At 36.9% G+C, this 24,553-nt stretch overlaps 5 protein-coding genes and 1 long non-coding RNA gene across 9 annotated transcripts; 2 read left to right on the forward strand and 4 right to left on the reverse strand.

Annotated features, from left to right (window-relative positions):
* Positions 1-1,636: 1,636 nt before the first annotated feature.
* LOC113734189 (2-methyl-6-phytyl-1,4-hydroquinone methyltransferase, chloroplastic) lies at positions 1,637-5,467 on the reverse strand. 2 transcript variants are annotated; one of them, XM_072084398.1, is made up of 4 exons: positions 5,374-5,467; positions 4,643-5,242; positions 3,782-4,088; positions 1,637-2,102 (listed from the first exon to the last, which is right to left on the reverse strand). In XM_072084398.1, the coding sequence occupies exons 2-4, from the start codon at positions 5,176-5,178 to the stop codon at positions 1,947-1,949; spliced, it is 999 nt and encodes a 332-aa protein (XP_071940499.1). In that variant the 5' UTR covers positions 5,179-5,242; positions 5,374-5,467; the 3' UTR covers positions 1,637-1,946. The 2 variants fall into 2 exon arrangements, with proteins under 2 accessions (XP_071940499.1, XP_027116379.1); XM_027260578.2 differs by having other exon boundaries at positions 2,018-2,566; positions 4,643-5,444.
* Positions 5,468-6,489: 1,022 nt separating this feature from the next.
* LOC113734190 (protein LIKE EARLY STARVATION, chloroplastic) lies at positions 6,490-10,837 on the reverse strand. Its single transcript, XM_027260579.2, has 4 exons — positions 10,078-10,837; positions 8,180-8,829; positions 7,624-7,814; positions 6,490-7,144 (listed from the first exon to the last, which is right to left on the reverse strand). The coding sequence occupies exons 1-4, from the start codon at positions 10,616-10,618 to the stop codon at positions 6,769-6,771; spliced, it is 1,758 nt and encodes a 585-aa protein (XP_027116380.1). The 5' UTR covers positions 10,619-10,837; the 3' UTR covers positions 6,490-6,768.
* A 262-nt stretch (positions 10,838-11,099) lies between these two features.
* On the forward strand, positions 11,100-13,194 carry LOC140038857 (uncharacterized). The gene is made up of 2 exons (XR_011842390.1): positions 11,100-11,225; positions 11,744-13,194. It is a non-coding gene; the product is annotated as an uncharacterized lncRNA (long non-coding RNA).
* Positions 12,802-14,573, reverse strand: LOC113734989 (major allergen Pru ar 1). 2 transcript variants are annotated; one of them, XM_027261822.2, is made up of 3 exons: positions 14,180-14,573; positions 13,480-13,672; positions 12,802-13,350 (listed from the first exon to the last, which is right to left on the reverse strand). In XM_027261822.2, exons 1-3 carry the CDS (start codon positions 14,201-14,203, stop codon positions 13,052-13,054), a joined length of 516 nt encoding a protein of 171 aa, XP_027117623.1. In that variant the 5' UTR covers positions 14,204-14,573; the 3' UTR covers positions 12,802-13,051. The 2 variants fall into 2 exon arrangements, with proteins under 2 accessions (XP_027117623.1, XP_027117624.1); XM_027261823.2 differs by having other exon boundaries at positions 13,480-14,033; positions 14,180-14,572.
* A 3,373-nt stretch (positions 14,574-17,946) lies between these two features.
* Positions 17,947-21,422, forward strand: LOC140038856 (guanine nucleotide-binding protein subunit gamma 2-like). The gene is made up of 4 exons (XM_072084399.1): positions 17,947-18,476; positions 20,757-20,809; positions 20,916-20,960; positions 21,052-21,422. Exons 1-4 carry the CDS (start codon positions 18,369-18,371, stop codon positions 21,134-21,136), a joined length of 291 nt encoding a protein of 96 aa, XP_071940500.1. The 5' UTR covers positions 17,947-18,368; the 3' UTR covers positions 21,137-21,422.
* An 886-nt stretch (positions 21,423-22,308) lies between these two features.
* Positions 22,309-24,535, reverse strand: LOC140038858 (uncharacterized). 2 transcript variants are annotated; one of them, XM_072084400.1, is made up of 3 exons: positions 24,231-24,535; positions 23,888-24,086; positions 22,309-22,890 (listed from the first exon to the last, which is right to left on the reverse strand). In XM_072084400.1, exons 2-3 carry the CDS (start codon positions 24,077-24,079, stop codon positions 22,522-22,524), a joined length of 561 nt encoding a protein of 186 aa, XP_071940501.1. In that variant the 5' UTR covers positions 24,080-24,086; positions 24,231-24,535; the 3' UTR covers positions 22,309-22,521. The 2 variants fall into 2 exon arrangements, with proteins under 2 accessions (XP_071940501.1, XP_071940502.1); XM_072084401.1 differs by having other exon boundaries at positions 24,263-24,432.
* Positions 24,536-24,553: the final 18 nt, after the last annotated feature.

Raw genomic sequence — 24,553 nt, forward strand, 5'->3', positions numbered from 1 at the left:
TCTAACCACTTATGTTACTATTGCCAATAATACCTTAGGATTTGTATATCAAAATAATAAAATAATAATAATACCTTAGGATTTGTAACATAAATCGATGAATAATTTAATCGGATGACATAAATGTTGCATGGCTGGCAACGCGGTTTTACTTGCCATTGGCTCACCTGCCGAGGTGCATTTCCTTTTCCAATCTTTATTTCCAGAAATCTGATTTTTGGCTAGAACATTTATTTTCAATAAACCCCCTGATTTAAGGTAATTTCACAAAAAGACCAGTCACAGAATCCAGTCCTAGATTTAAAAAATAATAAATAGATTAATGTGTTCGAAATACAAAAATATTTCATGTATCTATCTACTTGCAGATGTATAAACAGACATGCATCAAAGAATAACATGGCATGGTACAGTACGAACTGCTTTTTTTGTCAAAACACGAAGGGTCTGTATGATTACATAAAAAAGTGCTGAATCTGAATTTTTTCAGACATTCAGATGTTTTGATTGTTTGATAAATGAAAATCTATTTGCTGAACTTGTTAAGTAGTGCTGAACCTGTGTGTATTTTTTTCAGCACAAGAATCCTAATTGAATGCTTAATTCTGATAAGAATCAGTAGAATTACTTCAACTACCTTATCTTATCTACCAAATCTACCATTGTTTGTTAATTACGTTCAAAATTCTTATCTAATTAAACAACCTAATATTCTCTATCTAACGATTTTTAGTTTCTCTTTTCTCCCTTTTTAATGACTTTCACATCTTCTTCGTACTCCTCATATAATATATTTCATCTTTTATATTAATTTAATTTAAAAAAAATATTGTCATTTTCATACCTAACAAATTTAAATTAATTAAATCATAGATTCTATTTCTTTTTTGAAGGATATAAGAGCAAAATTGTCAAATTAAACTTATTAAGCATTCAACTATAAATATTTATCAAATAGTATAAATAGATTTAGTATTAAAATTCAGACATTTATATATTTTTTTCGGTGCTTAAAATTCAGTAAATTAATTATTTCAGTATTCAGATTTCAGAATTCAGAATTCAGTTTTATCAAACGGAACCAAAGACAAATGAACTGCTGAATTCGAAAATCTGCAGTGTTGAAGGGGTGAATAGAATTATTCGACCAAGAAAATGACAATGCCTTGCGATTAAGGCTCTTGAGGAGGCTATAGTTGGGTAGAAAGAACTGGAAAAAAGAAAAGTGGTCGGTGATGGTCTAACTTTTGGACTCACTCTGTCCATTTGAAGGAGTCAAGAGAACTAGATGTTATTGACTGGTTTGATCCCTTCTTGCTGAAAATTTCAACTCCAAGATTGTTCTTCTAAGTTCTAAATGGCATCCCTATATTGCTACATTTATTGTAAACTTCAAACTGTCACTATTAGACTCATATCAGTGCCATTGAAACTTTTTCCAGAATGATTTTTCATGTTCCCTGAGATCAACCCACATTATCAGGGATTCCAAAACCAAAACAATATTTTAAAATACGATAACAAAACAGCCCACTAGAATGAAGTCCCTTCCCAAGTATAGAATTCTTTCGCTCTATACAGGGCTTAAATTTTAATCGTTGCAACAGCAAAATGTAGAGAAAATTAGAACATGAGGTAGACCATAAGAAACTTCGAACATTTCTACTAAAGATTACAGAATTGTGATACCAGTAGCTCACAAAATTCATAGCAGGGTTTCGCAGTTCCACTAACAAGGTACTTTCCCCAAACCCCAGGGGCAAAAAAAAAAATTTCTTAAACTACTTGTTAAATCCTAGGCAACACTAAATGTCTTCCAGTAAGTCATCTTATTTAACATGTACTTAAAAATGCTATTTCTGCATAGTCGTGATAATGCTGCTGCTATCCCGCGAAAACGTCTAAGCATCTAGTTTGTTTCTCCGTCTCTCTCTTCTTCTATACCCTCAAATAGGCATACCTTTGGGTACAATTTTATCCTTAATCCACATGTATATTGGAATAAGCACATAATAAGTTGCTGCCAATGCTCCAAGAATGAAACGTGTGAGAAACACAAATGGATTCACAGGCTTCTTCACATCCTCCACCTTAGGACCAAGCTGCAGCAGGGAATTATTCTCAAGAAACCGCAAAAGATGAAAATGTGCTGAATCTAAAGCTAATCACAGGCAATATATTCTCTAAAGCTAAACATTTGCCGAATTTACAGTGCTCAGCATAGCAACATCTCAAACAATCTAACTGTGTTTGACCATCCTTGTGCCTCTCTAATGTGACGTGAAGAAATTTAGAGCTCGATGTTCTAAATTCTGAAAGATATCAGATGAGAAATTAATTTCGTAGAATTTTGCTTCACAACTTCTGCAACAAGAAAGGCATGCCGGAATGACCAGAAGTACAAGAGAGAAGTCCCTCAGATTTGATAACTTTTTAATAGCTGTTACAATCTAACTGAAAATTGTCTTGTCCCATGCCCAAAGAACATCTGATGCCAAAAACTAGTTATGCAAGATACTGACAACATTAAGTTACAACCTTACTTGCCCAGAGTGGAGAATAAAACCTATCAAAGTATACATCAGAAGACCAAAAGTGAAGTGGATCATCAGATGTCCAATATGTTGCATACAAATCAGATAATCACAAAGCAGGACTCTTGAAATATTACTTAAAACAGCAAATGATTATAGGCTAAGTTTATCATTAAAATGGTTATAACTGATTAGAATAGATAATTGGTGGAGAAATATAATAACTTTCTATCAAAAGTCTATAGGATGTTAATTTTTCAAATACTTGTACAGGGAGTCTTTAAAGCATAGGATGTTCTGCTCTATAGCATGTCTACACTGCTGTTTATCAAAGAAACTCGCATACAGTTATAAGTTAACATCCGAAACTCATATGCTGAGCCTGCTGGTTGATGTTCAAAAGCATCAAGCCATTCTACATTAAATCATGGGAACAAGAGATTCAAATGCAAAACTCCATCCCAACCGTAATATGTTGAGAAAGAGGGTTGTCATACAAAACTCTATCTTTTTCACATTTAGGACCCGAAGAATATGGTCGTTCACAAGTTTTCTACACTCTGGTAGCCTAGTATTTAGTGTTCTCAAGTCAAAAGCTATTACACGTTGAGCATAATTAGGATTTATAAGTACTCAAAGTGAATTTACAATGAAATTTGATGTCTGTGGTTTAGACTGTTGAAAGTAGCTCATAAATATCTACTACATTCAGTAGTTCAAATGAGTAAGAGATATGCATATAAAGATGTGACAACTCGGATAACCTCAAGAAAATAGCACTTTAAGCTCCTCCATATCTGTAATCCTTTTTGTATTCAACCAGCTAGTTCTCCTTTAAATCTGTCAGTTAAACCTACCATCTTTTGTTAAAAAATAAGCAAGTTCACAAGCACATCCAGGAAAAGAAGCTACAGTAACTGCTCAAGGCAGATATGCAGCATACACAACCATACTTAATTCTTTTCTGGTCCAGAACCCAGGTTTTTTCAAGCCGTGTTTCTTTCAGATTGTTAATCCTCTATATTCCTCTCGATACATTCAGAGGTCTAACAAATTCGATTACTCTTCTTCCATTGCTTTTACTTTTTCTTTTTCTTTCTGATTAATGCTTAAACCAATAACATCCTTCCTCCAAAAAAAACAAATTTCTCTTCAGGTTTTCATTTTAGGACATGAGATGTGCAAGGAAACAAGTGAAAAGAAGCAAAAAGAAAGATAACATTTTTAATGAAGAAAAAATTTGCTACCTGCAATGGAGAATCTCCGGACATAGGTTTAACACCAGTAACAGAGCAACCCATGATCAAGCCATGACGGCGGACACCACGATACCATTTTGGACCAATTCTCTTTAACTTGACGTCTTTAAAACCAGCCTTTTGAAACCACTCAATGTACTCTTCTTCCTTGGGAAATAGCATCCACACATCCGCAAAAAATCGAGACAGCCAAAATGTTGGATAAACAGGTCCTATTATGCAGGCTTTGCCTCCTATCTTGAGTACCCTATATGCTTCCCTAATACCACGCTGTGGATCTGGCCAATACTCGATACTTGGGGAGAAGATAAAATATTGCATCAGATACATCATAATTAGAAGGCTAATGTGGTTTTGTGTGTGACTGCGTTCACATATAAGATGCTACGGTCCAAAAGAAGAAAAAGCGAGAATGAGTGTAACATTCCAAGGTAGACTTCAACATTTGATGCACTCATAGAAATCAACAAAGACAAACTCATAAAAGTATCATTGATAACATGGTATCCTAATTTTGCAATGGCAAAAGCTCATTATGACAGTATCCCCAAGCTTAACAGCCCCTACAGCCACATCACTAACATCTTTCAGCAGATTATTCATTTTACTCTTTTAGCTATTGAAGAACTATATATTTCTGATAAAAAGCATTACCATCACACTGTTATGGCCCAAACCAGAGTTACTGCAAAAGCTATAAGTATACAAGAAGCACAAATTTTGTTCCAAAATAAGCTTTCAAGGAAATAGGGAATTTCAGGAGAATCGACCAGAACTGATGAGTAAACAATATAAACCTTATCTAACCCAAATTAAGAGGAAATCGCAACCGGAAAGAAGAGAAAATACCTTCCAGCAGAGATGTATCTATCAGCATAATCAGTAGGAAAAGGGATATCTTCAGCATCACCTTCAATAATCTTGCAGTCTTTCAAAGGTTCCTTCTCCTTAGCCTTAGCAAGTTGATGCGGTGACTGATCCAGAATGGTCACATTTTTAGCATCAACATGTTTAACAATCCCAAGAGTAGTAAACCCTGTACCGCCCCCAACATCAACCACAGTCAAATGTCTACTAAACAAATCAGCAGGCTCAAGTGCCTCGTCCCTCATGTCCTCAGTCCAATGCCCTGGATTTATAATATGATCATAAACAATTGACAAGAATCTATAGAACCAAAAAGCCTCTTGCTTGTGTTGAATAAACCTGGGTTGAGAAACTGGCCTTGATGAAGATAAACTGCATTTTGGTGCCAAAGTTGAAATATACCATCTTTTTGGATAATAAGCAAGACCCTTTTTGGGCAACGGCCTAAAATGGAGTTCCGACCCAAAACCTGTAATAAGTTTGCTTTCAGCTCCACTCAGCAGTGACGAAGCCATCATATGACAAACCAAGGAAAACCCACCAGGAAAAACTAGCTCTTTCACGATGTAAGCTATCAAAGGTCTTGAAAATTATCAGCTAATTAGTGATTCACGTGGGACGTTTTGAAACGATTATGTAGATAGGGACGAACCCATATAAGTAATAAGAGAAAGTTGATTAAGAAATTTGAGTAAATATATGAAGGAGATTACCGAAAAAAAAATCCCAATAAGTTTGAAGAGGTTGGAGTAGCAGAAACACAACCACAAGTTAGGATTTCCAAAGAGATTAGGGAAGCTCTTGAAAGGGACAGGAGGCGCAATGATTGAAGCTATGTCGTTTTGTGCATGCTGCTAATTGCTTCTAAACTGCGTCGTTTTGGTCTACCCTTGAAACTGGGAACTTTATGAATACTATTAGAGGATTTTTTTTTGAGCAAATTTTATATACACTATCGGTGTATATACTATCACATTTGAATGGATGATACGTGAGTAAATTTTGAATTTTAAATTCAAATTTTGCACGTATATCATATATCTAACGGTGATAGTATATATAAGATTAATTTTTTTTATTTGAAATTTTAGTTTTCTTTAATAGTAGTAGTGTCTTTTCATCTTCTTTGTAACTAAAACAAGGTCACTACTTCAGATTTCCTGCAATAACCTAGTAAATATGTTTGATTAGCCTTTCTTGTTTAATTAATTTTTACTCCATTGATAATGTATATTAGTATATAGTAGTGGAAATAAATGTATGATATATATGCAAAATTTCAACGGAGGTACAAGTAATCTTTTAGCTATGTAAATGAAGCATGAAGCATACAATTTTTTGTGACCAAATAATGGCAAATTTTTTATTATCCTTTAAATACGTTTTTTAACCATCTTTTCTGGCACATAGTAGTTTATATCACAGGAAGTGTTATAATTTATAATACAAAAAAAAATTTATAAATAGTATTTAATCCAAACACATACACACACACATCTGCATTAATATATGTACAACTCATTGAAGTATGAATTTTTTGTATTTAAAATTTTTATTGGACTAAGCTTCTTAAAACATTGATTATTATTAAAGTGATGCAGTACGTCTATTAAATTGTTTGTGAAATCAGATTAAAACACTGGTATGATTATTGGACTACGCTTCTTAAAACACTGGTAGAGTTAAAAGTGAAATTAGACGGAATGACCCAAAATTTACACATTTGATAGTTCAGTGGATAAAAACATACAATTAATAGTTGAGCGGTTGAATCTTAGCTGTTTAAAAAATTCAGTGGCTACCCGAATAATTTGCTCAACGGATAAATATAAAGGAATGCACTCAGTTTCTTTTATTTCTGTTGCTGTATCAGAGGTTTATAAGGGTTACGTAAAATGTTGTGAAAATCCATACAAGTTCAATCTATTAACAAAGGTGTATGTGGTTGGAAAATCCTCATATTTGACAGCTAAAAATTGTTGAATACGTGTAGTGGCCTGCATAGCTAACTAGATCAAACAGTTCTTTAACAGAAACTGCAGATGCAGCTAGTACCAGAAGATGTGTTTCAGAGTTCAGCAGTGAATGTTGACCCAAATCCTTTTCTTTCATGACCATTCAGATGGTTTCTTAACCTCACGGAGCTGGACTGAGTTCTCAAAACAATGGTAGAAACCATAATGTGGGAATCTCTCGTACCAAGTGTCTTGCTGTACATGAGTGTCCCAATGCTCCCCGCTGCTGCTTTTGCCATACTTGTGCACCCAGCCAGAATTGTTATGATGCTCACCCCAAGTGCGATTCCAACGGTCTCCATGTTTGCCTTGCCACCATGTCTCCCCTTGTTTTACACCATTCCCATTTAGATCAAAGTTCTCATCCCATTTATCGCCCCATTTATCCCAGCCATCACCCTGGAAACACTCAGCCCACTTGTCTGTGTACTTGGCACTCCCACCTTGCCCATCATACGTCTCACCCCACCTGCCAAGAAATGAATAGCATGCTTTAACATTATCTTTGGAAGCAGCACCCACTATTCACAGTTTTTTATATAGAAGGAAATGCTTAATCAACTAATGTCATTTGTTTGTGAAAACCATAGACCAGGAAATAAAGGAGGCGAAGGTGTGTAACATGAGATAAAACAATAGCCCCCTCTCCTGTTAAACACCTGATTCTACAATTTCAGCTTGCTCAATTCTCATTCCAGCGTCATTGTTAAAATATGAACTTCTGCTGTATTAAAAATGGTAAACCCGTTTATTAACATCCAAAAAGAATTTGAGAAAAGAAAAGAAACTCCTAAAGGTACGGGAGGTTCAACAGTTGAAGAAAGGAACATAGTTTGAACTAACTCCATTTTGCAATGAGAAAAGTGCTGGAAAGACTACACACTTGAGATCACACCTCAAATGGTAGTGTGAGCACAAAAAGCACTGCAAAGAACAAATTTAGAGTACCTTTCATGCCAAACATGAGCATGACCAGCTTCTAGAGGTGTGTTGGGATCAATGCTGCACCACTTATGAGCCCACTTTTCTGCTTTGCCAGAGGCTCCATAATGTTCCCACCATTGTTCCTGCCACTCATCGCCTTTCCCATTCTTTCCCCATTTATCTGCAGTTTTTTCTAGTTGGACAAGCCCACCATTCTGCACAGAAACACAGTCAGGACATGTTACAGTGAGTACACGGAGATCTTGGTTTTAGTTTTTAATTCAAAGAACTTGTGCCCTCTATAATGCATCAAATTTCTTATGCTCCTTTTGTGCCCTCTATAATGGTGGCATAAATACTTTTCTTAGCTTCTAATCATGAAGCATGTATATTAAAGGAAAGATCTCAGAATCCAATTTTTGTCTCCCATACACAACTCCAACTAAAGAAAAATATATGCTAAATCATCATCTGTTTTTGTAGAACCAATTGATTAAATTATTATTATTAACTGCAAGGAACTGATTTTAACTTAATGAAACATTCATGTGAGATAAAATTCACATGCCCCGTGCCTGACCTGACTCATGGATTCTCTCCAATATTCATGCCAAACATTTCCTGTAGCATCACGTCCTGATTTCTCTGAACCAAGTTCCTTGTAGCCAAACTCATCAGCCGCCTCCCAATATTTCTCTTCCCACTCTACAACTTTGTCAGAACTCACACCCCTGGTTAGAGTCCACTTGCAAACCACTCCATCAGGCCGTCTTTCCAGTCCTGTATCCTTCCACCATCTAGATCCATCTGGATAAAAGCCCTGGGATGATACTTCTTTTGCCTCATAAAGAGCCTGCACAGCTTCAGCTGCATTAGCTGAAAAGGCAATACCAAGTTCATGTTCCTCCTCCAGGTGAGGTGTTTCTTCAGCAGAGCTTGAAACTCCCAGTTCCTCAACTTCCACAAGTGATTGCAAAGGAGGAAGTGGAGCTTTACTTGGGAAACTTTTACTCTCAAATGGAAGGAAGAGAAAGTCTGCAGATTGTTCTTTCTCCATCACAGGGCTGATATTGGTAGGATCTAAAAAAGCCTTCATGTCCAACTTTGCTTTTATCCCATCTATAGCGTCATCAGTTTCTGAGGGAGGCATCCATGACCAAAAATTTGGACCTGGTGTTCCAGTGCTAGTGCCTCCAGTTAGAGACAGCAAAGAGTTGCCATTTTGTTCTCCTGGTCAATTTTGAAACTAATGAATTTGCACCAAGGTAATTAATTGAGAAAAATGCCGTGACCTTTGAATGGTGAAAATTTGCTATTGCAGACATTGCACAGAGAGGCAAAGCACTCAAAGTTAAAGATAACCAACACCACTGAAATACAGGAAAGATGGAATAAGCAAAATGACTTGCATCGAAAGGGTTTATCATCTTATCCTGGAGGTATATCAACAAACAAGTACCAGTCGGCAACGCACATATGAGATTTGAAGTTTCCCTGAACCAAAAAAATCACTAAGGACCATGATTGAGGTTTGAGGTAAAGTTGCAAATACTAAGAATGCTCAAAGATCTACCCAGGTTCATGTGGTGTGCATACCAGAATAACAAGTGGACTGCTTTTAGTCAACTAAAGACAGTCTCCGAAGAAAGAAGAGAACGGAAACATCCAGTCAAAGAGCAATATACTGACAAAACATTTGCTGCACAAGAATGTTGACAACGTCCTTTCACATTGACGGAAGCAAATATGAGTATCTCATGCGCTTGGGTTTAAGCTACTAAGCCTTGTTAATGTTTGACAGGATTCTTCACAAACTTGAATAAAACACTCATGTAATCAACCTCTTCTGAAATACATTAAAAAAAAAAAGGCAAAGGTTACATTACACAAAAATAAATAAATAAATTTAAAAAAAAGAAAAACTTATTGAACAGGAGAAATTTAGAATTTATTAACGATTCATCCTAGACGAATTTCAACCACTAGGATTCCCATTTTAAGCATCACTCTAATCTTCATTCTAGAATCTTAGTTGAGATCAAGAGGAAGAAGCCTTCTGCGTAATTTGACAAACATCAAACTAGACAGTTCCACATGACAATTTTTTGCTCATATACAACTAGAAATTGACACAGAAAGGGACAAATTTAATGCACTATTTATGCTTCAGTTGCTCAATAGTCTGATGACGTCAAGTAAACAAGTTCATCTTCCCAAAATCTCATCTATAAACAAGAATGCACTTCCAAAATAATCAGCAGGTACTGCGTGAATGGCTTCCTAATCTCAAGTTCCCAAATTATGCAACTAAAACTAGCCCTAAAAGCATATACATTTCCACTTCATCAAGTCCATTAAAATTGTTAAGTTGACATCCCATAAATGTATAGCAGCATAATACCTCTCAACCATTGACAACAACCATAAAACAGAAACAAAAAGAACAATTTTTTCCTTCCAAATTAAGAGTCAAATTACCTCTGTGATCATCCTCCACATCTTCACCAGCCTCAACCTTCACTTCACTGGATTCCTGCATCTTTGGCGGCTTATTCTCCTTAAGAAGTGCTCTTGCTGCAGCGATTGCGGCCGCAGCCCGATCAACAACCTGCATTCTCTGGATTCTGTCTCTTTCTTCAGTAGAAACATCAAGAATCTTCTGAAACTCGCTGCTTTTTCTCTCCAACTGTTCTTGACTAACTTTTTCTTCTTCCTCTGCCTCTCCAACATCATCATCACTGTCTCTAGCCATGTTTTCCGCAATCCTCTCAAATTCTTTGGACTTCCTGTCACGATCCACAGCCTTCTTCCACATGTCCAAGTACGAGTCTCCGCCACTTGAGACATGGATTCTTGTACTTCTTAGAATTCTGGGCTTGTTTTTTTTAGTCAGTTTGATGAGGTCTGGAGGTTCTTTGATGAGAATAAAATGTGGGTTTTGGAGTTTGGGGATGCGGGGTTCTGAGAGGGCGGCGCGTGTGCTTGCGCGTAGGCAGTTATAGCTAAATTGGCTAGCCATATTTTAGTTAGTGTTCTGGGAGTGTTCTGGGAGAGAAAACAGGGGAGAGAGGATTTCGGTGGATTTGATTACGCGAAGGGTGTGCTTATTGGAGTAGTTTATTCATTTATGTTAACTTTATATATATGTGGGCAAAGATTAAAGATTTTCTTGAAATTGAAGGAAAGTTGTGATGCTGTCTGCTTCTAGAGTTTTGCATTGCAGAGGAAACCAGGAAAGGCGCCAGGTTTAACGGATTTAGCTGTTTCTGTACCTTTTTAAGCTTTATTGAAAAGGACAAATTATATTTTACCCCCTGTAGTTTTCGCAAAAACCACATAACCCTCTTATGATTCTAAAAGCTATACATAAACCCCTTGTGTTTTAGGTTGAAGTGTCAAACAGACAGAAAGTATCCATCGTGACGATTTGTGGGCCAAATGTCCAAATTACCCTAATATAAATATAAAAAAAGGAAGCAAATGAAGTCAGATTTTCTCTTACTCTAGTCTTTGTCGTGAGAAAGAAGAAGAGAAAATTTTAACCCACAAAATTAAAACCCTAGATCTACCATTGAAGATCAAAAAGTAGCTGTGAAAGAGTATCATGAAAGCTATTGCTGTGTCTGGTAAGTTTTCGACATCAGTTTAGCATATAAGATGCTTTTTGTTTATGGTTTGTTGCTGGACTTTTTGTTGAATCTTGGTGTCTGCTGGACTTTTTGATTAGGTACTTATGTACCTTATTTTGTTTTGTAAAAACTAATTGATGTATTACCAGATTTTTGTACGGAGAATATTTTTTGGTGTCAACATGCCGGCTTTGTCATTTGCCAATCTGAGTGGGGTTAAAAAAGATTGTCACTTCTATTTGTGTAGTGAAAGACGGTGCAAAGTTGATGCAAATAGTGCGTGCATTAATTGTATTTATGCTACTCTCAGAATATTCACAAATCGAAAATCTGACCATATATCCGCAAGTTGGTTTAGCAATCAAGTTTGGGTAATAAAATCATAGAAAACCCATTCGTTCAGTATCTACAAACTCCACCAGTAACGAGTATATCATACTTGCGTTTTGAGAAATACAAGTATATCATCCTAGTGACAAAGTGTATCATACTTGCCTTTGAGGCCCATTTTGCAGATTGAGCCGAATGAGCTCTCGAATGGAGAAACAACCTATGAGAAAATCAAGCTGATCATGGTTGATTCAAGCAGGTGAAGGAGTTTCACAGGTTTCTTTCTCTAATGTCCGTCCTGGGGAAAATCTCATCCTGTTTTGCCTCCCATTTGCTACATCAGTAAATGAAGCCTAAATAGCATGGTGGTACAAGTTTTCATATACAGATTGCCTCCCATTACCAGATTTTTGTAATAATACCAAGCCTTATTGGGTGTGTTAAAGTGGTCAGGGTAATATGGGAACGTTTCTAACTGCAACCAGCACCACAAGCGTGTTTAAGCCACGAATCGTCACGATGGGTGCTTTCTGTCTGTTTGACACTTCAACCCAAACCACAAGAGATTTATGTATAACTTTTGCTTTCTGTCTGTTTGACACTTCAACCCAAACCACAAGAGATTTATGTATAACTTTTAGAATCATGGGGGGTTATGTGATTTTTCCAAAAACCACAGGGGTAAAATGTAATTTGCCCTATTGAAAATGATTGGCAATTGGGAGGGATTGGGATTTGACACCTGGCAGGCTTAAAATGTAAGGCTAGCAAATTTTTGAGTAGGGATTCCTTATTTATAACCATTTTCTTCAGGGCAAAGTTCTGCTTTTGATCATCTGTATTTGCTTTATCTTGAAACTTGTTCATTGAAGATGTTTTCTTCTTGAGGCAACCATGCAAGCTCTGAGCTTTAAATCCACCATGGAATTTGCTTTAAAAGTTCTTTGTTATATTTTGCGTTCTATAATTATCTGAATTGATGAGATTTCACTAATATAGTATTATATTGTACAACTTCTCAATCGCGGAGAGATATTGGTAAAACTAAAATTGTCACTCCTAAGTTGTTCAAGATAATTGACAGCCTTTGAATCTCCAATTTGCACCCCTCTTAGAATAATGGTGACATCCTCAAGAGGTTACTGCTTTGTGAGGTTTGGATACGCAGCGAAGTTGTATTGGTCTGACTGATGTCCATTACAACTCCATATCAAAGTCACGAATATGGATTTTGGAGAAGGAATGAAATCTGAACTCAAGCATGAGATTTTATAGAAATCACTAGTTAATCCCATGAGGCAAACCACAAACACAAATTTTACAGCAGATGATCCATAATCAACCAACAACAGTGAAAGTAGGTAAGATCATTATTGATTAGCCAGGCGAGCGACTATGCCGATTATAGGTGGCAAAAGCCAGACAGAAGACAGCAAGAGCACCAAGACTTGTGAGCATGATCAGGAAGAGCATATAATTTGGGAGATGCTCATTTACGCATAGGCCTCAGGATTCTGGAGGAGATAGGCCTCAACTGCTTTGTACATGCCCAAGACCTTTTCTTTGCCGGCCTTGACTTCATCCTCATTGAGCTTGAAATCCCCCCGAGTGTAGTATTTGCTTGTCACCTTAGAAATGGAACCACCATCAGGTCCCTTCTCAAACTTGATCTCATATGTTATTTTCTCAAGCTCGTCAATCAATGCATCCCCTTCGACCAATGTGTAGCTGTATGTTAATGCATCATCATTCAGTTCATCGATGCGATACTTGATAGATTTGAAGTTGCTACCTGCATAGGAAGAACTATTAGCCTATTCTTTCCTTCATGATTCAACATGTTTTCGCTTTTTCTCTTTCTTAACATTTGGTTGAATGAATCTAAACTGTTGATGTCTTTGCAAAAAGTTGATGACCTTACCTTCTGCAAAAGTAATCTGCTTTATGCTCCCAGCACCTCCATCACCCTCAATGATATCCATGCTTTTGATTACTTGTGGTAGGAGTTTTGGAATCAAGGTATGGGAGTCAACAATTGAAGCCTTGAAAATTCTTGATGGGGCAACAGGCGAAGTGTGTTCATCGGTGTAAGATGTCACCCCCATGATATTTGCCTAGGAATATCAGAAAATATTAAGACCAATGATTGGTCAAGAGGAGGGTTCAGTATTATTGCAAGGGTATGGCAGAGGAATGATATTTATAGGTAGGAGCAATGGGAACTTTGTAATCATCTAATTGCTAACAAATACTTTTGTACGTCTGAGACGGCCATGTTCCACTATTTGTCCAATTTTGCCTGTTTTTTATGTTTTCAATCTAAATTCCAACTCCAAATAGTTATCCAGGAATTGCAAAAGGATAAACTAGGTTCCCTGAGTTTGAGGGACTGCTCCAAGGAGAATCACTCTATTTTATTCTTCCCCTTGTCACCAAATTCTTGAGTGAAAGAGGCCGACTGCCGTGTGACGAGTACTTCAACAAATAGACCGAAAGACAAGAGTTAAAAAAGTGCAAATCAACCTTTAATCCAGCAGGAACCAGAATTATGCCTTTCGGAAGAAAACAAAAAAAAAGACTCTACTTTGAGGATTTCAAGTACTACTAGCTAAGAAACAAACCTTAATAGCCCACGTATGCTCCATAAGACTCTTGTGGTATTGACGGCCCAAAAATCAGGGACATTGGGCCTCCGTGGCACCTCTGGTGGGATACCCGGCTTGTGAAATGGTGGCGCTGTTGAGACCTCCGGTGGAGATTTTGCCGGTGGATCATCTGGGCCGGTGAAACTCAAATTTAGCTGAAGCATGCACAAAATTTTGGTTGTCACGGGCCCGATCAACTTTCTGGAGTGATGATACAGAGTTGGAAGCTTGCAACAGCGATGAAGGTCTTATACTCCCCGTTGTTGAGGATAATGCATGAAGGAAGATAGTTTTCTTGATCAAGCTTTGATGAAATTGCATAAACAACAATTATAAGAAAGAGAGAAATTCCGGTGGGACGTTTGTTGATTTGCGGTCAATGCTTGAAAGAACAAGACGGTGACACTTGGATTTGGTGCCACGACACTTGGACACAATTGCCACGACGATGACACTTGGATTCCATGCAAGGGATCCCTTGTTTTTGTCATAAGCTTGTGGGCTCTTTTTCGAGAAATTAATATGTCATTGTCAATTTTGTTTTTGTTTTTTTAACAAGAGAACTTCAATTTAAAATCCCTTATTTATCGTCTTTTTTATATTACCATCTAATTCAATCCTCTCGATTTTTATCTACTGCAACAGGTGCAGTTCCAATCAAATTGCTTTCCTTTGGATACTTTATCGAACACAAGATGAAAAGGAATTTGAGTTTTCCCTTCGATTATTAGAGAAGGAACCATAGCCCTTAATCAAATCCAATCGAACCCAGTTCTCTTTAGCAAAGTTGATTTGCTGCACGTCCGACCATGTTTCTTTAGTCCATCATTGTGCCACCGTATAGGCGCTTGAAAATTGAACCTAAATTATTATTTTTGAGAAATAGTGCTTTAATTACTTAATCTAATCAACCCTCGTACTCAAATGTGCTTTCGTTTGAAAAAATTTTGGGACATGTTAAAAGTACTTTTTTCTTTTAAGATTTGAGAAGCACAAATAAAAAAGGGGACATTGAATCCAAAATCTTCAATTTTTAAAATTTCAACTTTAATCGTTAGACTAAGGCGTGCTTCCATGTTAAAAGCATCTTTCAAGACCTTTCTTAAACAAATTTTTTGGCATGAATTTCCACACATTTCATGACTAAAAGGGTGCCAAATAAAGGAGTTGTTTGTTCTTGTACCCTATCACACAGGGAGTGAGCAAAAGATCTTGAAAAGCATGCAGGGGTTATGTTGAATGTGTAGAAAGAACCACGCCTTGAGGGTCTCACTTCCCATGCACTCTTAAAAGCGTGGTCACAATGGAACAGTAAGAAACCACGTCCTCAACCGGCAAATACTGTCAGTTAATTGGTCGAAGGCAGCTCGTGCCTGTCTGCCGGCACATATAATACTGAACCAAGTACGGAGAGGGCTACGGTTTTGTACTGTGTTCCCTTAGACCTTAGTCACGTGACAAACAGAAAGCGGGCAAATCCAGCACGCGCTCCCACTTCACGGGCTCAGCGTGTACTCTCACTGCCACTGTTCCTCTCATTCTATGCGTGACATGATTCGCCTCCGTCAACTGGATTCCCACTGTGGCGGTATCTTTAAGCATGCCCACGCGCACTCCTTGGGCTGGAGCTTCACAATTTATTTTATTTTCACTTTTTTTAAAAATTTTTTTCTTCATACATTCAGCCAATTTGGAAAAAAAGCTTAGCAATCTGCATGTTGTTCAATCTGAATGGAAGAAAATTCCGAAGTGGTCAATTTCTTGAAGACAACAGAATACTTAACTTTAGCGGTGCTAGTGGCATCACACATGAATAAAGGCCGGATTCACTTGCTCACACGTTCATGGATCATACGGTTGAAAGTGAAGTTGGATTCAATTTCTTTTTTTTTTTTCTCTAGTAAATAAAAGTCTGAGAGAATTTTGTTTCAGACAGCCAAAGATGTACTCCCGAAACCATTACTTTTAAGAGTTAAGAACTTTTACATTTAGTGGTTTCACGATCGTGTTCGTGAATCTTATCGTTTAGATAACGTATGGTTAAATTTTGAACCCTAATCAGTGATCACTGAATTAGTGTTTACAAATCCATACCGCTAGATTATTGATGATTTGTGGATAGTTTTAGGTGCTTGTGAATCTTTGACGTTGATCAAATTGAGAGGATGGAGATTCAATTTGAAATGAAAAGTTATATTGCAACACAAATCTAAACGTGTTTAAATGATCGCGAGCTAATCTTTTTTTTTTTTCCGATAACGATAATAAATTGTACAACTTATTCTATCATTATCTATAGGGGATGAGAAACTTAAGGAGGCTTGTGTGTTATGTATGCAGACCTATTAGACAAAGGTTCTTTTTTTTTTTTCCGATAACGATAATAAATTGTACAACTTATTCTATCATTATCTATAGGGGATGAGAAACTTAAGGAGGCTTGTGTGTTATGTATGCAGACCTATTAGACAAAGGTTCTGTTTGATAACATAAAAAAGTGCTGAATCTGAATTTTTTCAGACATTCAGATGTTTTGAGTGTTTGATAAATGAAAATCTATTTGCTGAACTTGTCAAGCAGTGCTGAACCTGTGTGTATTTTTTTCAGCACAAGAATCCTAACTGAATGCTTAATTCTGATAAGAATCAATAGAATTACTTCAACTACCTTATCTTATCTACCAAATCTACCCTTGTTTGTTAATTATGTTCAAAATTCTTATCTAATTAAACAACATAATATTCTCTATCTAATGATTTTTAGTTTCTCTTTTCTCCCTTTTTAATGACTTTCACATCTTCTCCATACTCCTAATATAATATATTTCATCTTTTATATTAATTTGATTTAAAAATAAATATTGTCATTTTCATACCTAACAATTTTAAACTAATTAAATCATAGATTCTATTTCTTTTTTGAATGAAAGGATATAAGGGCAAAATTGTCAAATTAAACTTATTAAGCATTTAGCTATAAATATTTATCAAACAGCATAAATAGGTTTAGCATTAAAATTCAGACATTTATATATTTTTTTCAGTACTTAAAATTCAGCAAATTAATTGTTTCAGTATTCAGATTTCAGACTTCAGATTTCAGATTCAGTTTTATCAAACGGAACCAAAAGGAATGTTATGGCATCATTCTTGAATTTTTTTTACAGCAGGCAAGGGTTGAACCCCAGTTACACTCCAAGGAAGGATTTAAGTCCCTCCTGATGGCCACTAAGCCATGCCCAGTGGTTATTCAAAGGTAAAAACATTTCTTAAAGTTCCCAAAAAGTTTAGAGCGAGGTAGTCAGTGTTATCATTCCTAAACCTATAAATGTGAATTTGCTAGCACTTATATGACCGTTTTTACACTAAACAAATTGCGATGAAATGTTTTAAAGATGAGACAATAATGTGAATAACCGAAAACAAAAGGCCAGGAGAATTTCACCTGCACTTTTTGTATAGGGAAAATCGTAAACTCACACGAGGCCATGAAAGGAGGGCGGATAAACACAAGGTGACAAGAAGTACGCAAATTTTTGCTGTTGTCTCTTACCCCATTAACTGGACTTAGACTAGGCTTGGAAACCAAACCGAATGAGAGATCCAGACTCAAAAAGGAGAAGATATCCAGAGAAGAGAGAGAGACAGAAAAGACACGAAAATGATCATAATATTTTTATTAAAAGGAAAAAAAAAAGTGGAAAAAGCAAGACGAAAGACGACAACCTTTTTCTCTTCCTCCACATTTGTGACAAAATGCGCCTCCCAACAAAAAAGAAAATAAAGAAAGCAGCCTTTTCCCCTTTCTTTTCTTTATTATTCTTCTAACCTGCCTTGCCTTTTGTTCGTTTCTTCCTACTCCTACCCCATTTATATAGATACGTGTTACTACTGCTTCTCTACTTGTTATCCAATTTGTTGTGCCCCAGTTCCCTTCCTTTGTCTAAAAATTGCAACAATTTGTCCTCGAAATCAGCACACAAGATACAAATTTTCTTGTAATGGCCTTCTCAAATTGATCATCCATCTGGGTTTTTGAGTTTTTCAGCTGGGAATCCATTTTTATTCTCTGGGTTTTAGCTGCTATGCACATTTCCATATTCAACCGACAAGAAAATTTGGTTTTTTTTTTGGGGTGTCTTTTCTGGTTTTAAGCCGAGTGAGAGATGCAATCAGTGAGCTCGGAGCAGGGGAGATCGGCGGCAGATACGAGAGGGAAGCATAGGATTTCTGCTGAATTGAAAAGACTTGAGCAAGAAGCTCGCTTTTTGGAGGTCACTCTCTTTGCTTGACTTCTTAACTCCTTTTCACCTCTTCAAGTATACATTCAAGCTTTTCGTTTTCTTTTCCATTTTTCTTTTTCCCTTCTCTTGTGGCAATTGATTGGCGATTTTCGGTTTGATTTTGAGTTCAAGTGGGTCCAATTCTGTTTTCTTGCATTGTTATTGTTCAATAAGAAAATGATGTCACACATCGTTTTTCTTCTTTTTATCTTTCTATATCAGGTAAAAGTGTGGTATTTTTCAATGAAATTTTGTACCTTTATTTTTCTGCTGAGGAATACAAGGGTTTAAAAGCGGGATAAACTTTGTGTTAGTCATCTGTATTGTCTCTAATTTGGTTTTTGCGTTTGCAAATTCTCGCCTTTGCCGATTGCTGCTGTAAATTGGAACTTTGAGGTGGGTTTGTGCGTTTTGCAATTGCAGTTTTCGTGAATAAAGTGTTGAAGTTGATTGCAGTTTTGAGTTTGTGTTCAAATATAAGCCTCTTGCTTCAAAATAGAAAGTTCCAGTTTTTTCCCACTATGGACCCGTGACTATCTAGTCTCTGTCATGTGGACGAACTTCTGATGTTGATCAGTGTAGTTTTGAGTAATAATTTGCCTCGGCAATTTGTTAAGGCTCTGGGTTGAGGTTCTCTGCTGGTTATTAGTGTTTGCAAAGGCTTGGTGGGCTAAGTTGTGTTGAATCTTTTATGCTTTCAAAGCATCATTTAGTTCATAATACACTGTTTTATCCAGAGAAAATCCAGCGTATCACTTGTCCCTCCTTTTTGTTTTTGTTGTGGTAGCCTTTTATTCTGCTCCAAACGAACACTTGATATGTAAGATCCTAGTCGATAGGAACTTGACACATTGTATATAGGGCACTAGAATTCGTACTTACAAAGGTCAATTAAAAGGAAGCCACATTGCTATCTGAAATGGCACCGTGCCATGACCTGCAGCATCACCAAAATTTTGAATCGACTCTGCTAAGATAATGAGGTTTTTGATTGACTCCATTATGAAGCACTCAAAAGGCTGACCAGTTGTAAGCCAGTGATTACACCTCAGTAATCACCTTCCAAGGTGAAGGCAAAAATATGTATATGCAGTTATAAGTCAGTCAGTAGACCATGAAGCACGTGAATGCTAACCTCAAGAAGTAGTTTTCATCTAAACCCTGTTATATGTAACTCCTCTCACTTCACATATAGAGTAAACCTTGTCTTTTCTTTGAGATTCTCCTTCTCTTTCCTTGCTTAACAGCTGAAGTTAATACAATCCAGTCTATTAGCTTTTGAGTTTTATAATCAGTGGATTTTCTGAGGATTTGTCTTATAAGTTTGGTGGCAAGTAAGCTACTCTTCTTGTTTTTTAGTTGGAATATAGTATGGAGACGCTGAATGTTGCACCGGTTGGTTTCTTTCCAAAATGACATGATATTTCTCTATTTCCCAGTTGTTAGACATTTTTACTGAACTAAGAAGTACACTGTTACTACTTTTTAGTGGCCCTGTTCATTCCTTTGCATGAAGTTTCGAAGAAGACACTAGATGATGCTACTTGGAAGAGGAGGTTTGCAGTTTAACAAACTGCTCATGTTTGATGGTTGTTTGGATTTTCTAGTCCTAAGAAGGTGAAGGGCGTGGCTGGTGTTTATAGTTGGGTGGTTTTGTTGATTAATAGGTTGCAAAAAGGTGCCAGTTTCGTGGTGACTGTTATAAAATGCGTCTGTCTGAGATCCTTATCCCTTCCTCCTTATATTCTACCTCTTCATCTTATCCAGAAGAAACCAGCACATTTCACCATTCTTTGTACCTGATTAGTTTAATTTTTGGTGTAGCTCAAAAGAATTTAGCAAGGATCTTGCTCTGGTGCCAATATAAATGATGGCAAGGGCAAGGGTTCCTCATCCTCTCGTGAATTATGCAAGCAAATGCATCTGCAAAATGAATTTGTGCTTTACATTTGGATTAAGCTTATTCACTGTCGATTTTATAATCATGATTTTGGGATCAGGACTGGAACTGGTGATGTTAGACTATTAATGTGGTTAGTAGTGCTAAGCTTAGACTGAGACCAAGTAGTAGTTAGGACTGCTTCCCCATTATCTTTAGATAGATATTGGGTGGTCATGTTTATTAACTCGCACTAGTTCGTTAACCTTTTGATCCTTTCTTGTGAGACTGCTTGAGATTTCACCTGACGTAATGACTGATTCGGGTTGTCTGCAGCGATAGTGTTTCATGAATAATATTTCATTCCCTAAAGATGATGTTTTTCTGTGTAGGAAGAACTAGAACAGCTTGAGAAGATGGAGAAGGCCTCAGCTTCTTGCAAGGAGTAAGTAAATATTGTAAATAGTATTTACTTGACCCAATAATTGTTTGAACAATCCTTTCTACATTTATGGTAATGGCTCAAATGAATTTTCTGTAATGCAATCTAGGATGCTGAGTAAGGTGGAGACAAGACCGGATCCGCTACTTCCAGCGTAGTACACCTCCTTGTATTTTTTTCAATGCTTTGAAAGTCTGCCGTTCCTTTCAAACCTCATTCTAAAAGAACTCATTTCTTTCTTCCAGGACGAATGGCCCGCTCAATCCATCCTGGGATCGATGGTTTGAGGGGCCTCAAGAGAAATCAGGATGCAGGTGCTGGATTCTGTGATTGTTGGTGCTAGAGCAGTTTGCTAAATTGATGGTTGAGCTTGTTACAGAGTACAGATAGGAATATCCTGTCAGGTTATCAAATGATCCATTGTGCAGAGATTCACAATTTTTCCTTACTCTAGATTATTCTATATCAAAAAATTCTATGTTTTCTCCCCTTTCAGTTACCCCTAGAAATGGAATGGAATACAGCATCGTGTACAAATGCCCATTTATGTTCTTGTAAACATGATTAAGAAATTTCACCTTATAACCAAGAGATAATTTTCTGTTTTGTATCCTCATATATTTCTTTATTGCCCTTCCTTCAGTTTGTTGTTTTTTCCTTTCTGATGTGGGGAAACAGGAGGAACAGGACTTGGCTCTGTTATCTACCCCACCCCATATATGTATCCTTTGTGATTTTGGCAGTTTAATTGCTGCAGCGCCCATTTCTTGGTTATGACTGTATGTGTTCAGTGTGCATCTAGAAAAATTTCCATATGCATTTTAAAGTAATTTGATACTAACAGTTATTAACAAAGAAGAGGCATAATTTATCATTTTAGTGATTATTACAAGTCTAAAGAATTTACTGCAAAAATGAGCTGAAACCCAAGTTAAAACCAGGTAAATGTTAATTAGAAATATGTGTTTTTAAACTTTAAAAAAAGTTGTGGACTAATTCCGTTCAACAATTAGTTATAAATACCTTTCAATCGATAACATTTGTTCCAATTTTTTTTTTAGTTACTGCTAAACATTAGAAGCTCCACCTGAAAACAAATTTACAATTTGTCGAATATTTTCGACTATTTGTTGTTCATCCATATTATCAGGTTTCAATTTTTGATAATTTGTTATAATTTGCTCGTCCCTACGCTGTCGACGATGCATGAGTTCTAGTTCATGCGTGGTCTTCAATCAATTATTTGTAATAATTTCTGCGGTCCCAACCCAAGTTGTGATTGAAAGGCTAGCTAGCGGAGGAATACCAGAGACGTTATCCCAGATATATTCCATTAGCGGTTGAAGTCCATCCAAAAGCTCCTTATTAACGTAAGCAAATCTCACTCACACGAAGCAAAATCTGGTTGAAGAACCGTATGTCACGATAGTCTTCCGCCAAGCGAAAAAGCAAAGCGACCGCTAAAAATCACCAACCGACAGATCAACAGGAGCACAGAGGACTAGGATTAAAACATATTTTTTAGCAATCAAACTTGCCAAATATTCACTCAGGAGAAAATGAAATGAAAGGTACAACATACAGCTCTGGTTTTTCCCTTTTCTTTTTCCACGCACAGGAGAACTCAATCTGCAAGTGCAGGGAAACCAATAAAAACAACGTATTCCAACCACAGGAGCGAGGACTTCTACACATGAACTTTAATATTCTTTATATCAACTCTCCAAGCTTGGAGCCTTTCCACTAACCCGTTGTGCTACCCAACCCAAACCATCATACAAACCTTCACCAGTAAGGGCACAGCAAGCTTGGATGTGCCAATCATGATCTTTTATGCTATGAAGGGAAAGCGCATCAGTTATCTCAGCAGGACTCATGGCATCCTTGAGGTCCTGTTTATTTGCGAAGACGAGGATAACTGCACTTTGTAAATCCTCATGCGGGAGCAGCCTGAAGAGTTCATCCTTCATTATGGAAATCCTGGCTCTATCAGTGCTGTCAATTACTACAATCACAGCGTGAGTTCCACGGTAGTAGGTAGCCCATGACGTCCTAAGCCGATCTTGACCGCCTAGATCCCAAACCTGATTGAGTAGCATCAGCAAATAAATTAGATCAGATTAGCTGAAATAAGACATCAGAATGCACAAGTTTTGCTTTGTTGACTAGGATGAAACCAATGCTAGATTCAGGTGAGGTTTCTGGAAATGCAAATATGAAGTGCCCTAGAAAATATAGGATCTATATGTACTGTACAGTCAAGCTCCTCAAATTTGTATTTGTGTGTAATATTTCCCTCCAAGAGCTAGTACAACCACAGGGACTTACACTTCATTTTGCACCATCCAAGAGACACAAGAGACCAATGATGTCAGTCAACCTTTTGCCAATACAAACTAAAACCTACTTCAGTTTTTCAACTATTACATCTTCTTTTCCTCATGACTGAAGGAAGAATCTGTACAGGTGATCTGCCTACATACTGATGACGGTTCGTAATAACCACCTTGTTCCCATCCATCATGGTGAAATAACCAATATACAGAGGATAAGTATATCTTGCACAAAATTTGACTATCTGTAATTGATGCTGGACTTTTATCCGAAAAACCAATAAATATATATATTTTCTAATTCCCTAGTTAAATCAAACTACCAGTTCTCCAGCTGAAAAAGATTCCTGAGTGCCATAAATTGCTACAAAGATCCACCTTTCTAATTCACACGGAATCCAAAATCTCACATAGAACCCACAAACTCTTTAAGACCTAATTTTACATTTCCTGAAGTAACAATTTGACAAACAATAACATCTACAATGAAGTCACTTAAGCAGCAAGCATATATCAATCAGTTAGTACTTCGAAATTCCTACATCTTATTGTCAATTAACTAAGTCGAACACACTTAAAAATGCATTTGAGTATATAAAACATCAGCTACATCAACCATGTCCAGAACCAGCCACGTATCAAGAAATTCTCCAAGACAAAACCTGAAATTGATCAAGACCTAGTTTCCCGCAGAATTCAAATTAAGAAATAAACACATTCCAAGGCATAAATCGAAAAAGCAACCGACCTCAAATCTTATATTTTTATAAACAAGTTCTTCGACGTTGCTGCCGACTGTAGGATGAGTAGTAACCACCTCCCCCAAATGCAACTTGTAAAGCGTTGTCGTTTTGCCGGCGTTATCCAATCCAACCACCACAATCTTGTACTCCTTCGCCGGAAACAGCATAAACCAAAACCTAGACAAAAATGCTCCCATCCTTCACCTGCACAATTAATTCCCAAATCACTATCAATGAAACAATTCGAAAAAGAAAATTCTCCGATTGAGCAACTGAGTGCCAACAAATAATTCAGCTCAAAATTTTTAATAAAAAGAACATAATATAGCCAAATTGCTTTCTTTTTACCTTTCCAATTGAGAAATTTAACTGAAAGAGACCCTAAATCGGAGCCGGGGAAATCGAAAGAGGTTCTCTGGGGAATTATCTCGAGATCGGGTAGGATCGTTGTTCCTTCAACGCCTAATCAAAGTTTGCAACTTGGGAACTTTTATAGGAGCTAATTTACAGTTTACTCCCTCAACTATCATTTACTTGTAAGTAACCCCCTAACTTTTCAACTCCCTCAACCAAAAATGCGTTTGGACTTTTGTCCAGGGGAACGGAGTAGGGAAGTTTTGATGTAATATCAAATTTGGAGTCTCTTTCTTGTACAAACGATATTGCTCTTG

This window comes from Coffea arabica, chromosome 3e (assembly GCF_036785885.1).
Source record: "Coffea arabica cultivar ET-39 chromosome 3e, Coffea Arabica ET-39 HiFi, whole genome shotgun sequence".
Taxonomy (NCBI): Eukaryota; Viridiplantae; Streptophyta; class Magnoliopsida; order Gentianales; family Rubiaceae; genus Coffea; species Coffea arabica.

Bases quoted from the DNA above. Each gene is read 5' to 3' on its own strand.
- LOC113734189 (XM_072084398.1), bottom strand. From the start codon at position 5,178: ATGATGGCTTCGTCACTGCTGAGTGGAGCTGAAAGCAAACTTATTACA. The intron at 4,089-4,642 runs GTATTTTCTCTT...CTTCTCCCCAAG, and splicing joins AGATACATCTCTGCTGGAAG to TATCGAGTATTGGCCAGATC. The intron at 2,103-3,781 runs GTAGCAAATTTT...TCCCTGCTGCAG, and splicing joins CCGGAGATTCTCCATTGCAG to CTTGGTCCTAAGGTGGAGGA.
- LOC113734190 (XM_027260579.2), bottom strand. From the start codon at position 10,618: ATGGCTAGCCAATTTAGCTATAACTGCCTACGCGCAAGCACACGCGCC. The intron at 7,815-8,179 runs GTCAGGCACGGG...GTTTCTGTGCAG, and splicing joins GGAGAGAATCCATGAGTCAG to AATGGTGGGCTTGTCCAACT. The intron at 7,145-7,623 runs GTACTCTAAATT...ATTTCTTGGCAG, and splicing joins GCTCATGTTTGGCATGAAAG to GTGGGGTGAGACGTATGATG.
- LOC113734989 (XM_027261822.2), bottom strand. From the start codon at position 14,203: ATGGAGCATACGTGGGCTATTAAG. The intron at 13,673-14,179 runs GTTTGTTTCTTA...TGATATTCCTAG, and splicing joins AGCATACGTGGGCTATTAAG to GCAAATATCATGGGGGTGAC. The intron at 13,351-13,479 runs GTAAGGTCATCA...CTTCCTATGCAG, and splicing joins GCAGATTACTTTTGCAGAAG to GTAGCAACTTCAAATCTATC.
- LOC140038856 (XM_072084399.1), top strand. From the start codon at position 18,369: ATGCAATCAGTGAGCTCGGAGCAGGGGAGATCGGCGGCAGATACGAGA. The intron at 18,477-20,756 runs GTCACTCTCTTT...TTTTCTGTGTAG, and splicing joins AAGAAGCTCGCTTTTTGGAG to GAAGAACTAGAACAGCTTGA. The intron at 20,961-21,051 runs GTAGTACACCTC...TCTTTCTTCCAG, and splicing joins CCGGATCCGCTACTTCCAGC to GACGAATGGCCCGCTCAATC.
- LOC140038858 (XM_072084400.1), bottom strand. From the start codon at position 24,079: ATGGGAGCATTTTTGTCTAGGTTTTGGTTTATGCTGTTTCCGGCGAAG. The intron at 22,891-23,887 runs GTCGGTTGCTTT...CTACTCAATCAG, and splicing joins ATAAAAATATAAGATTTGAG to GTTTGGGATCTAGGCGGTCA.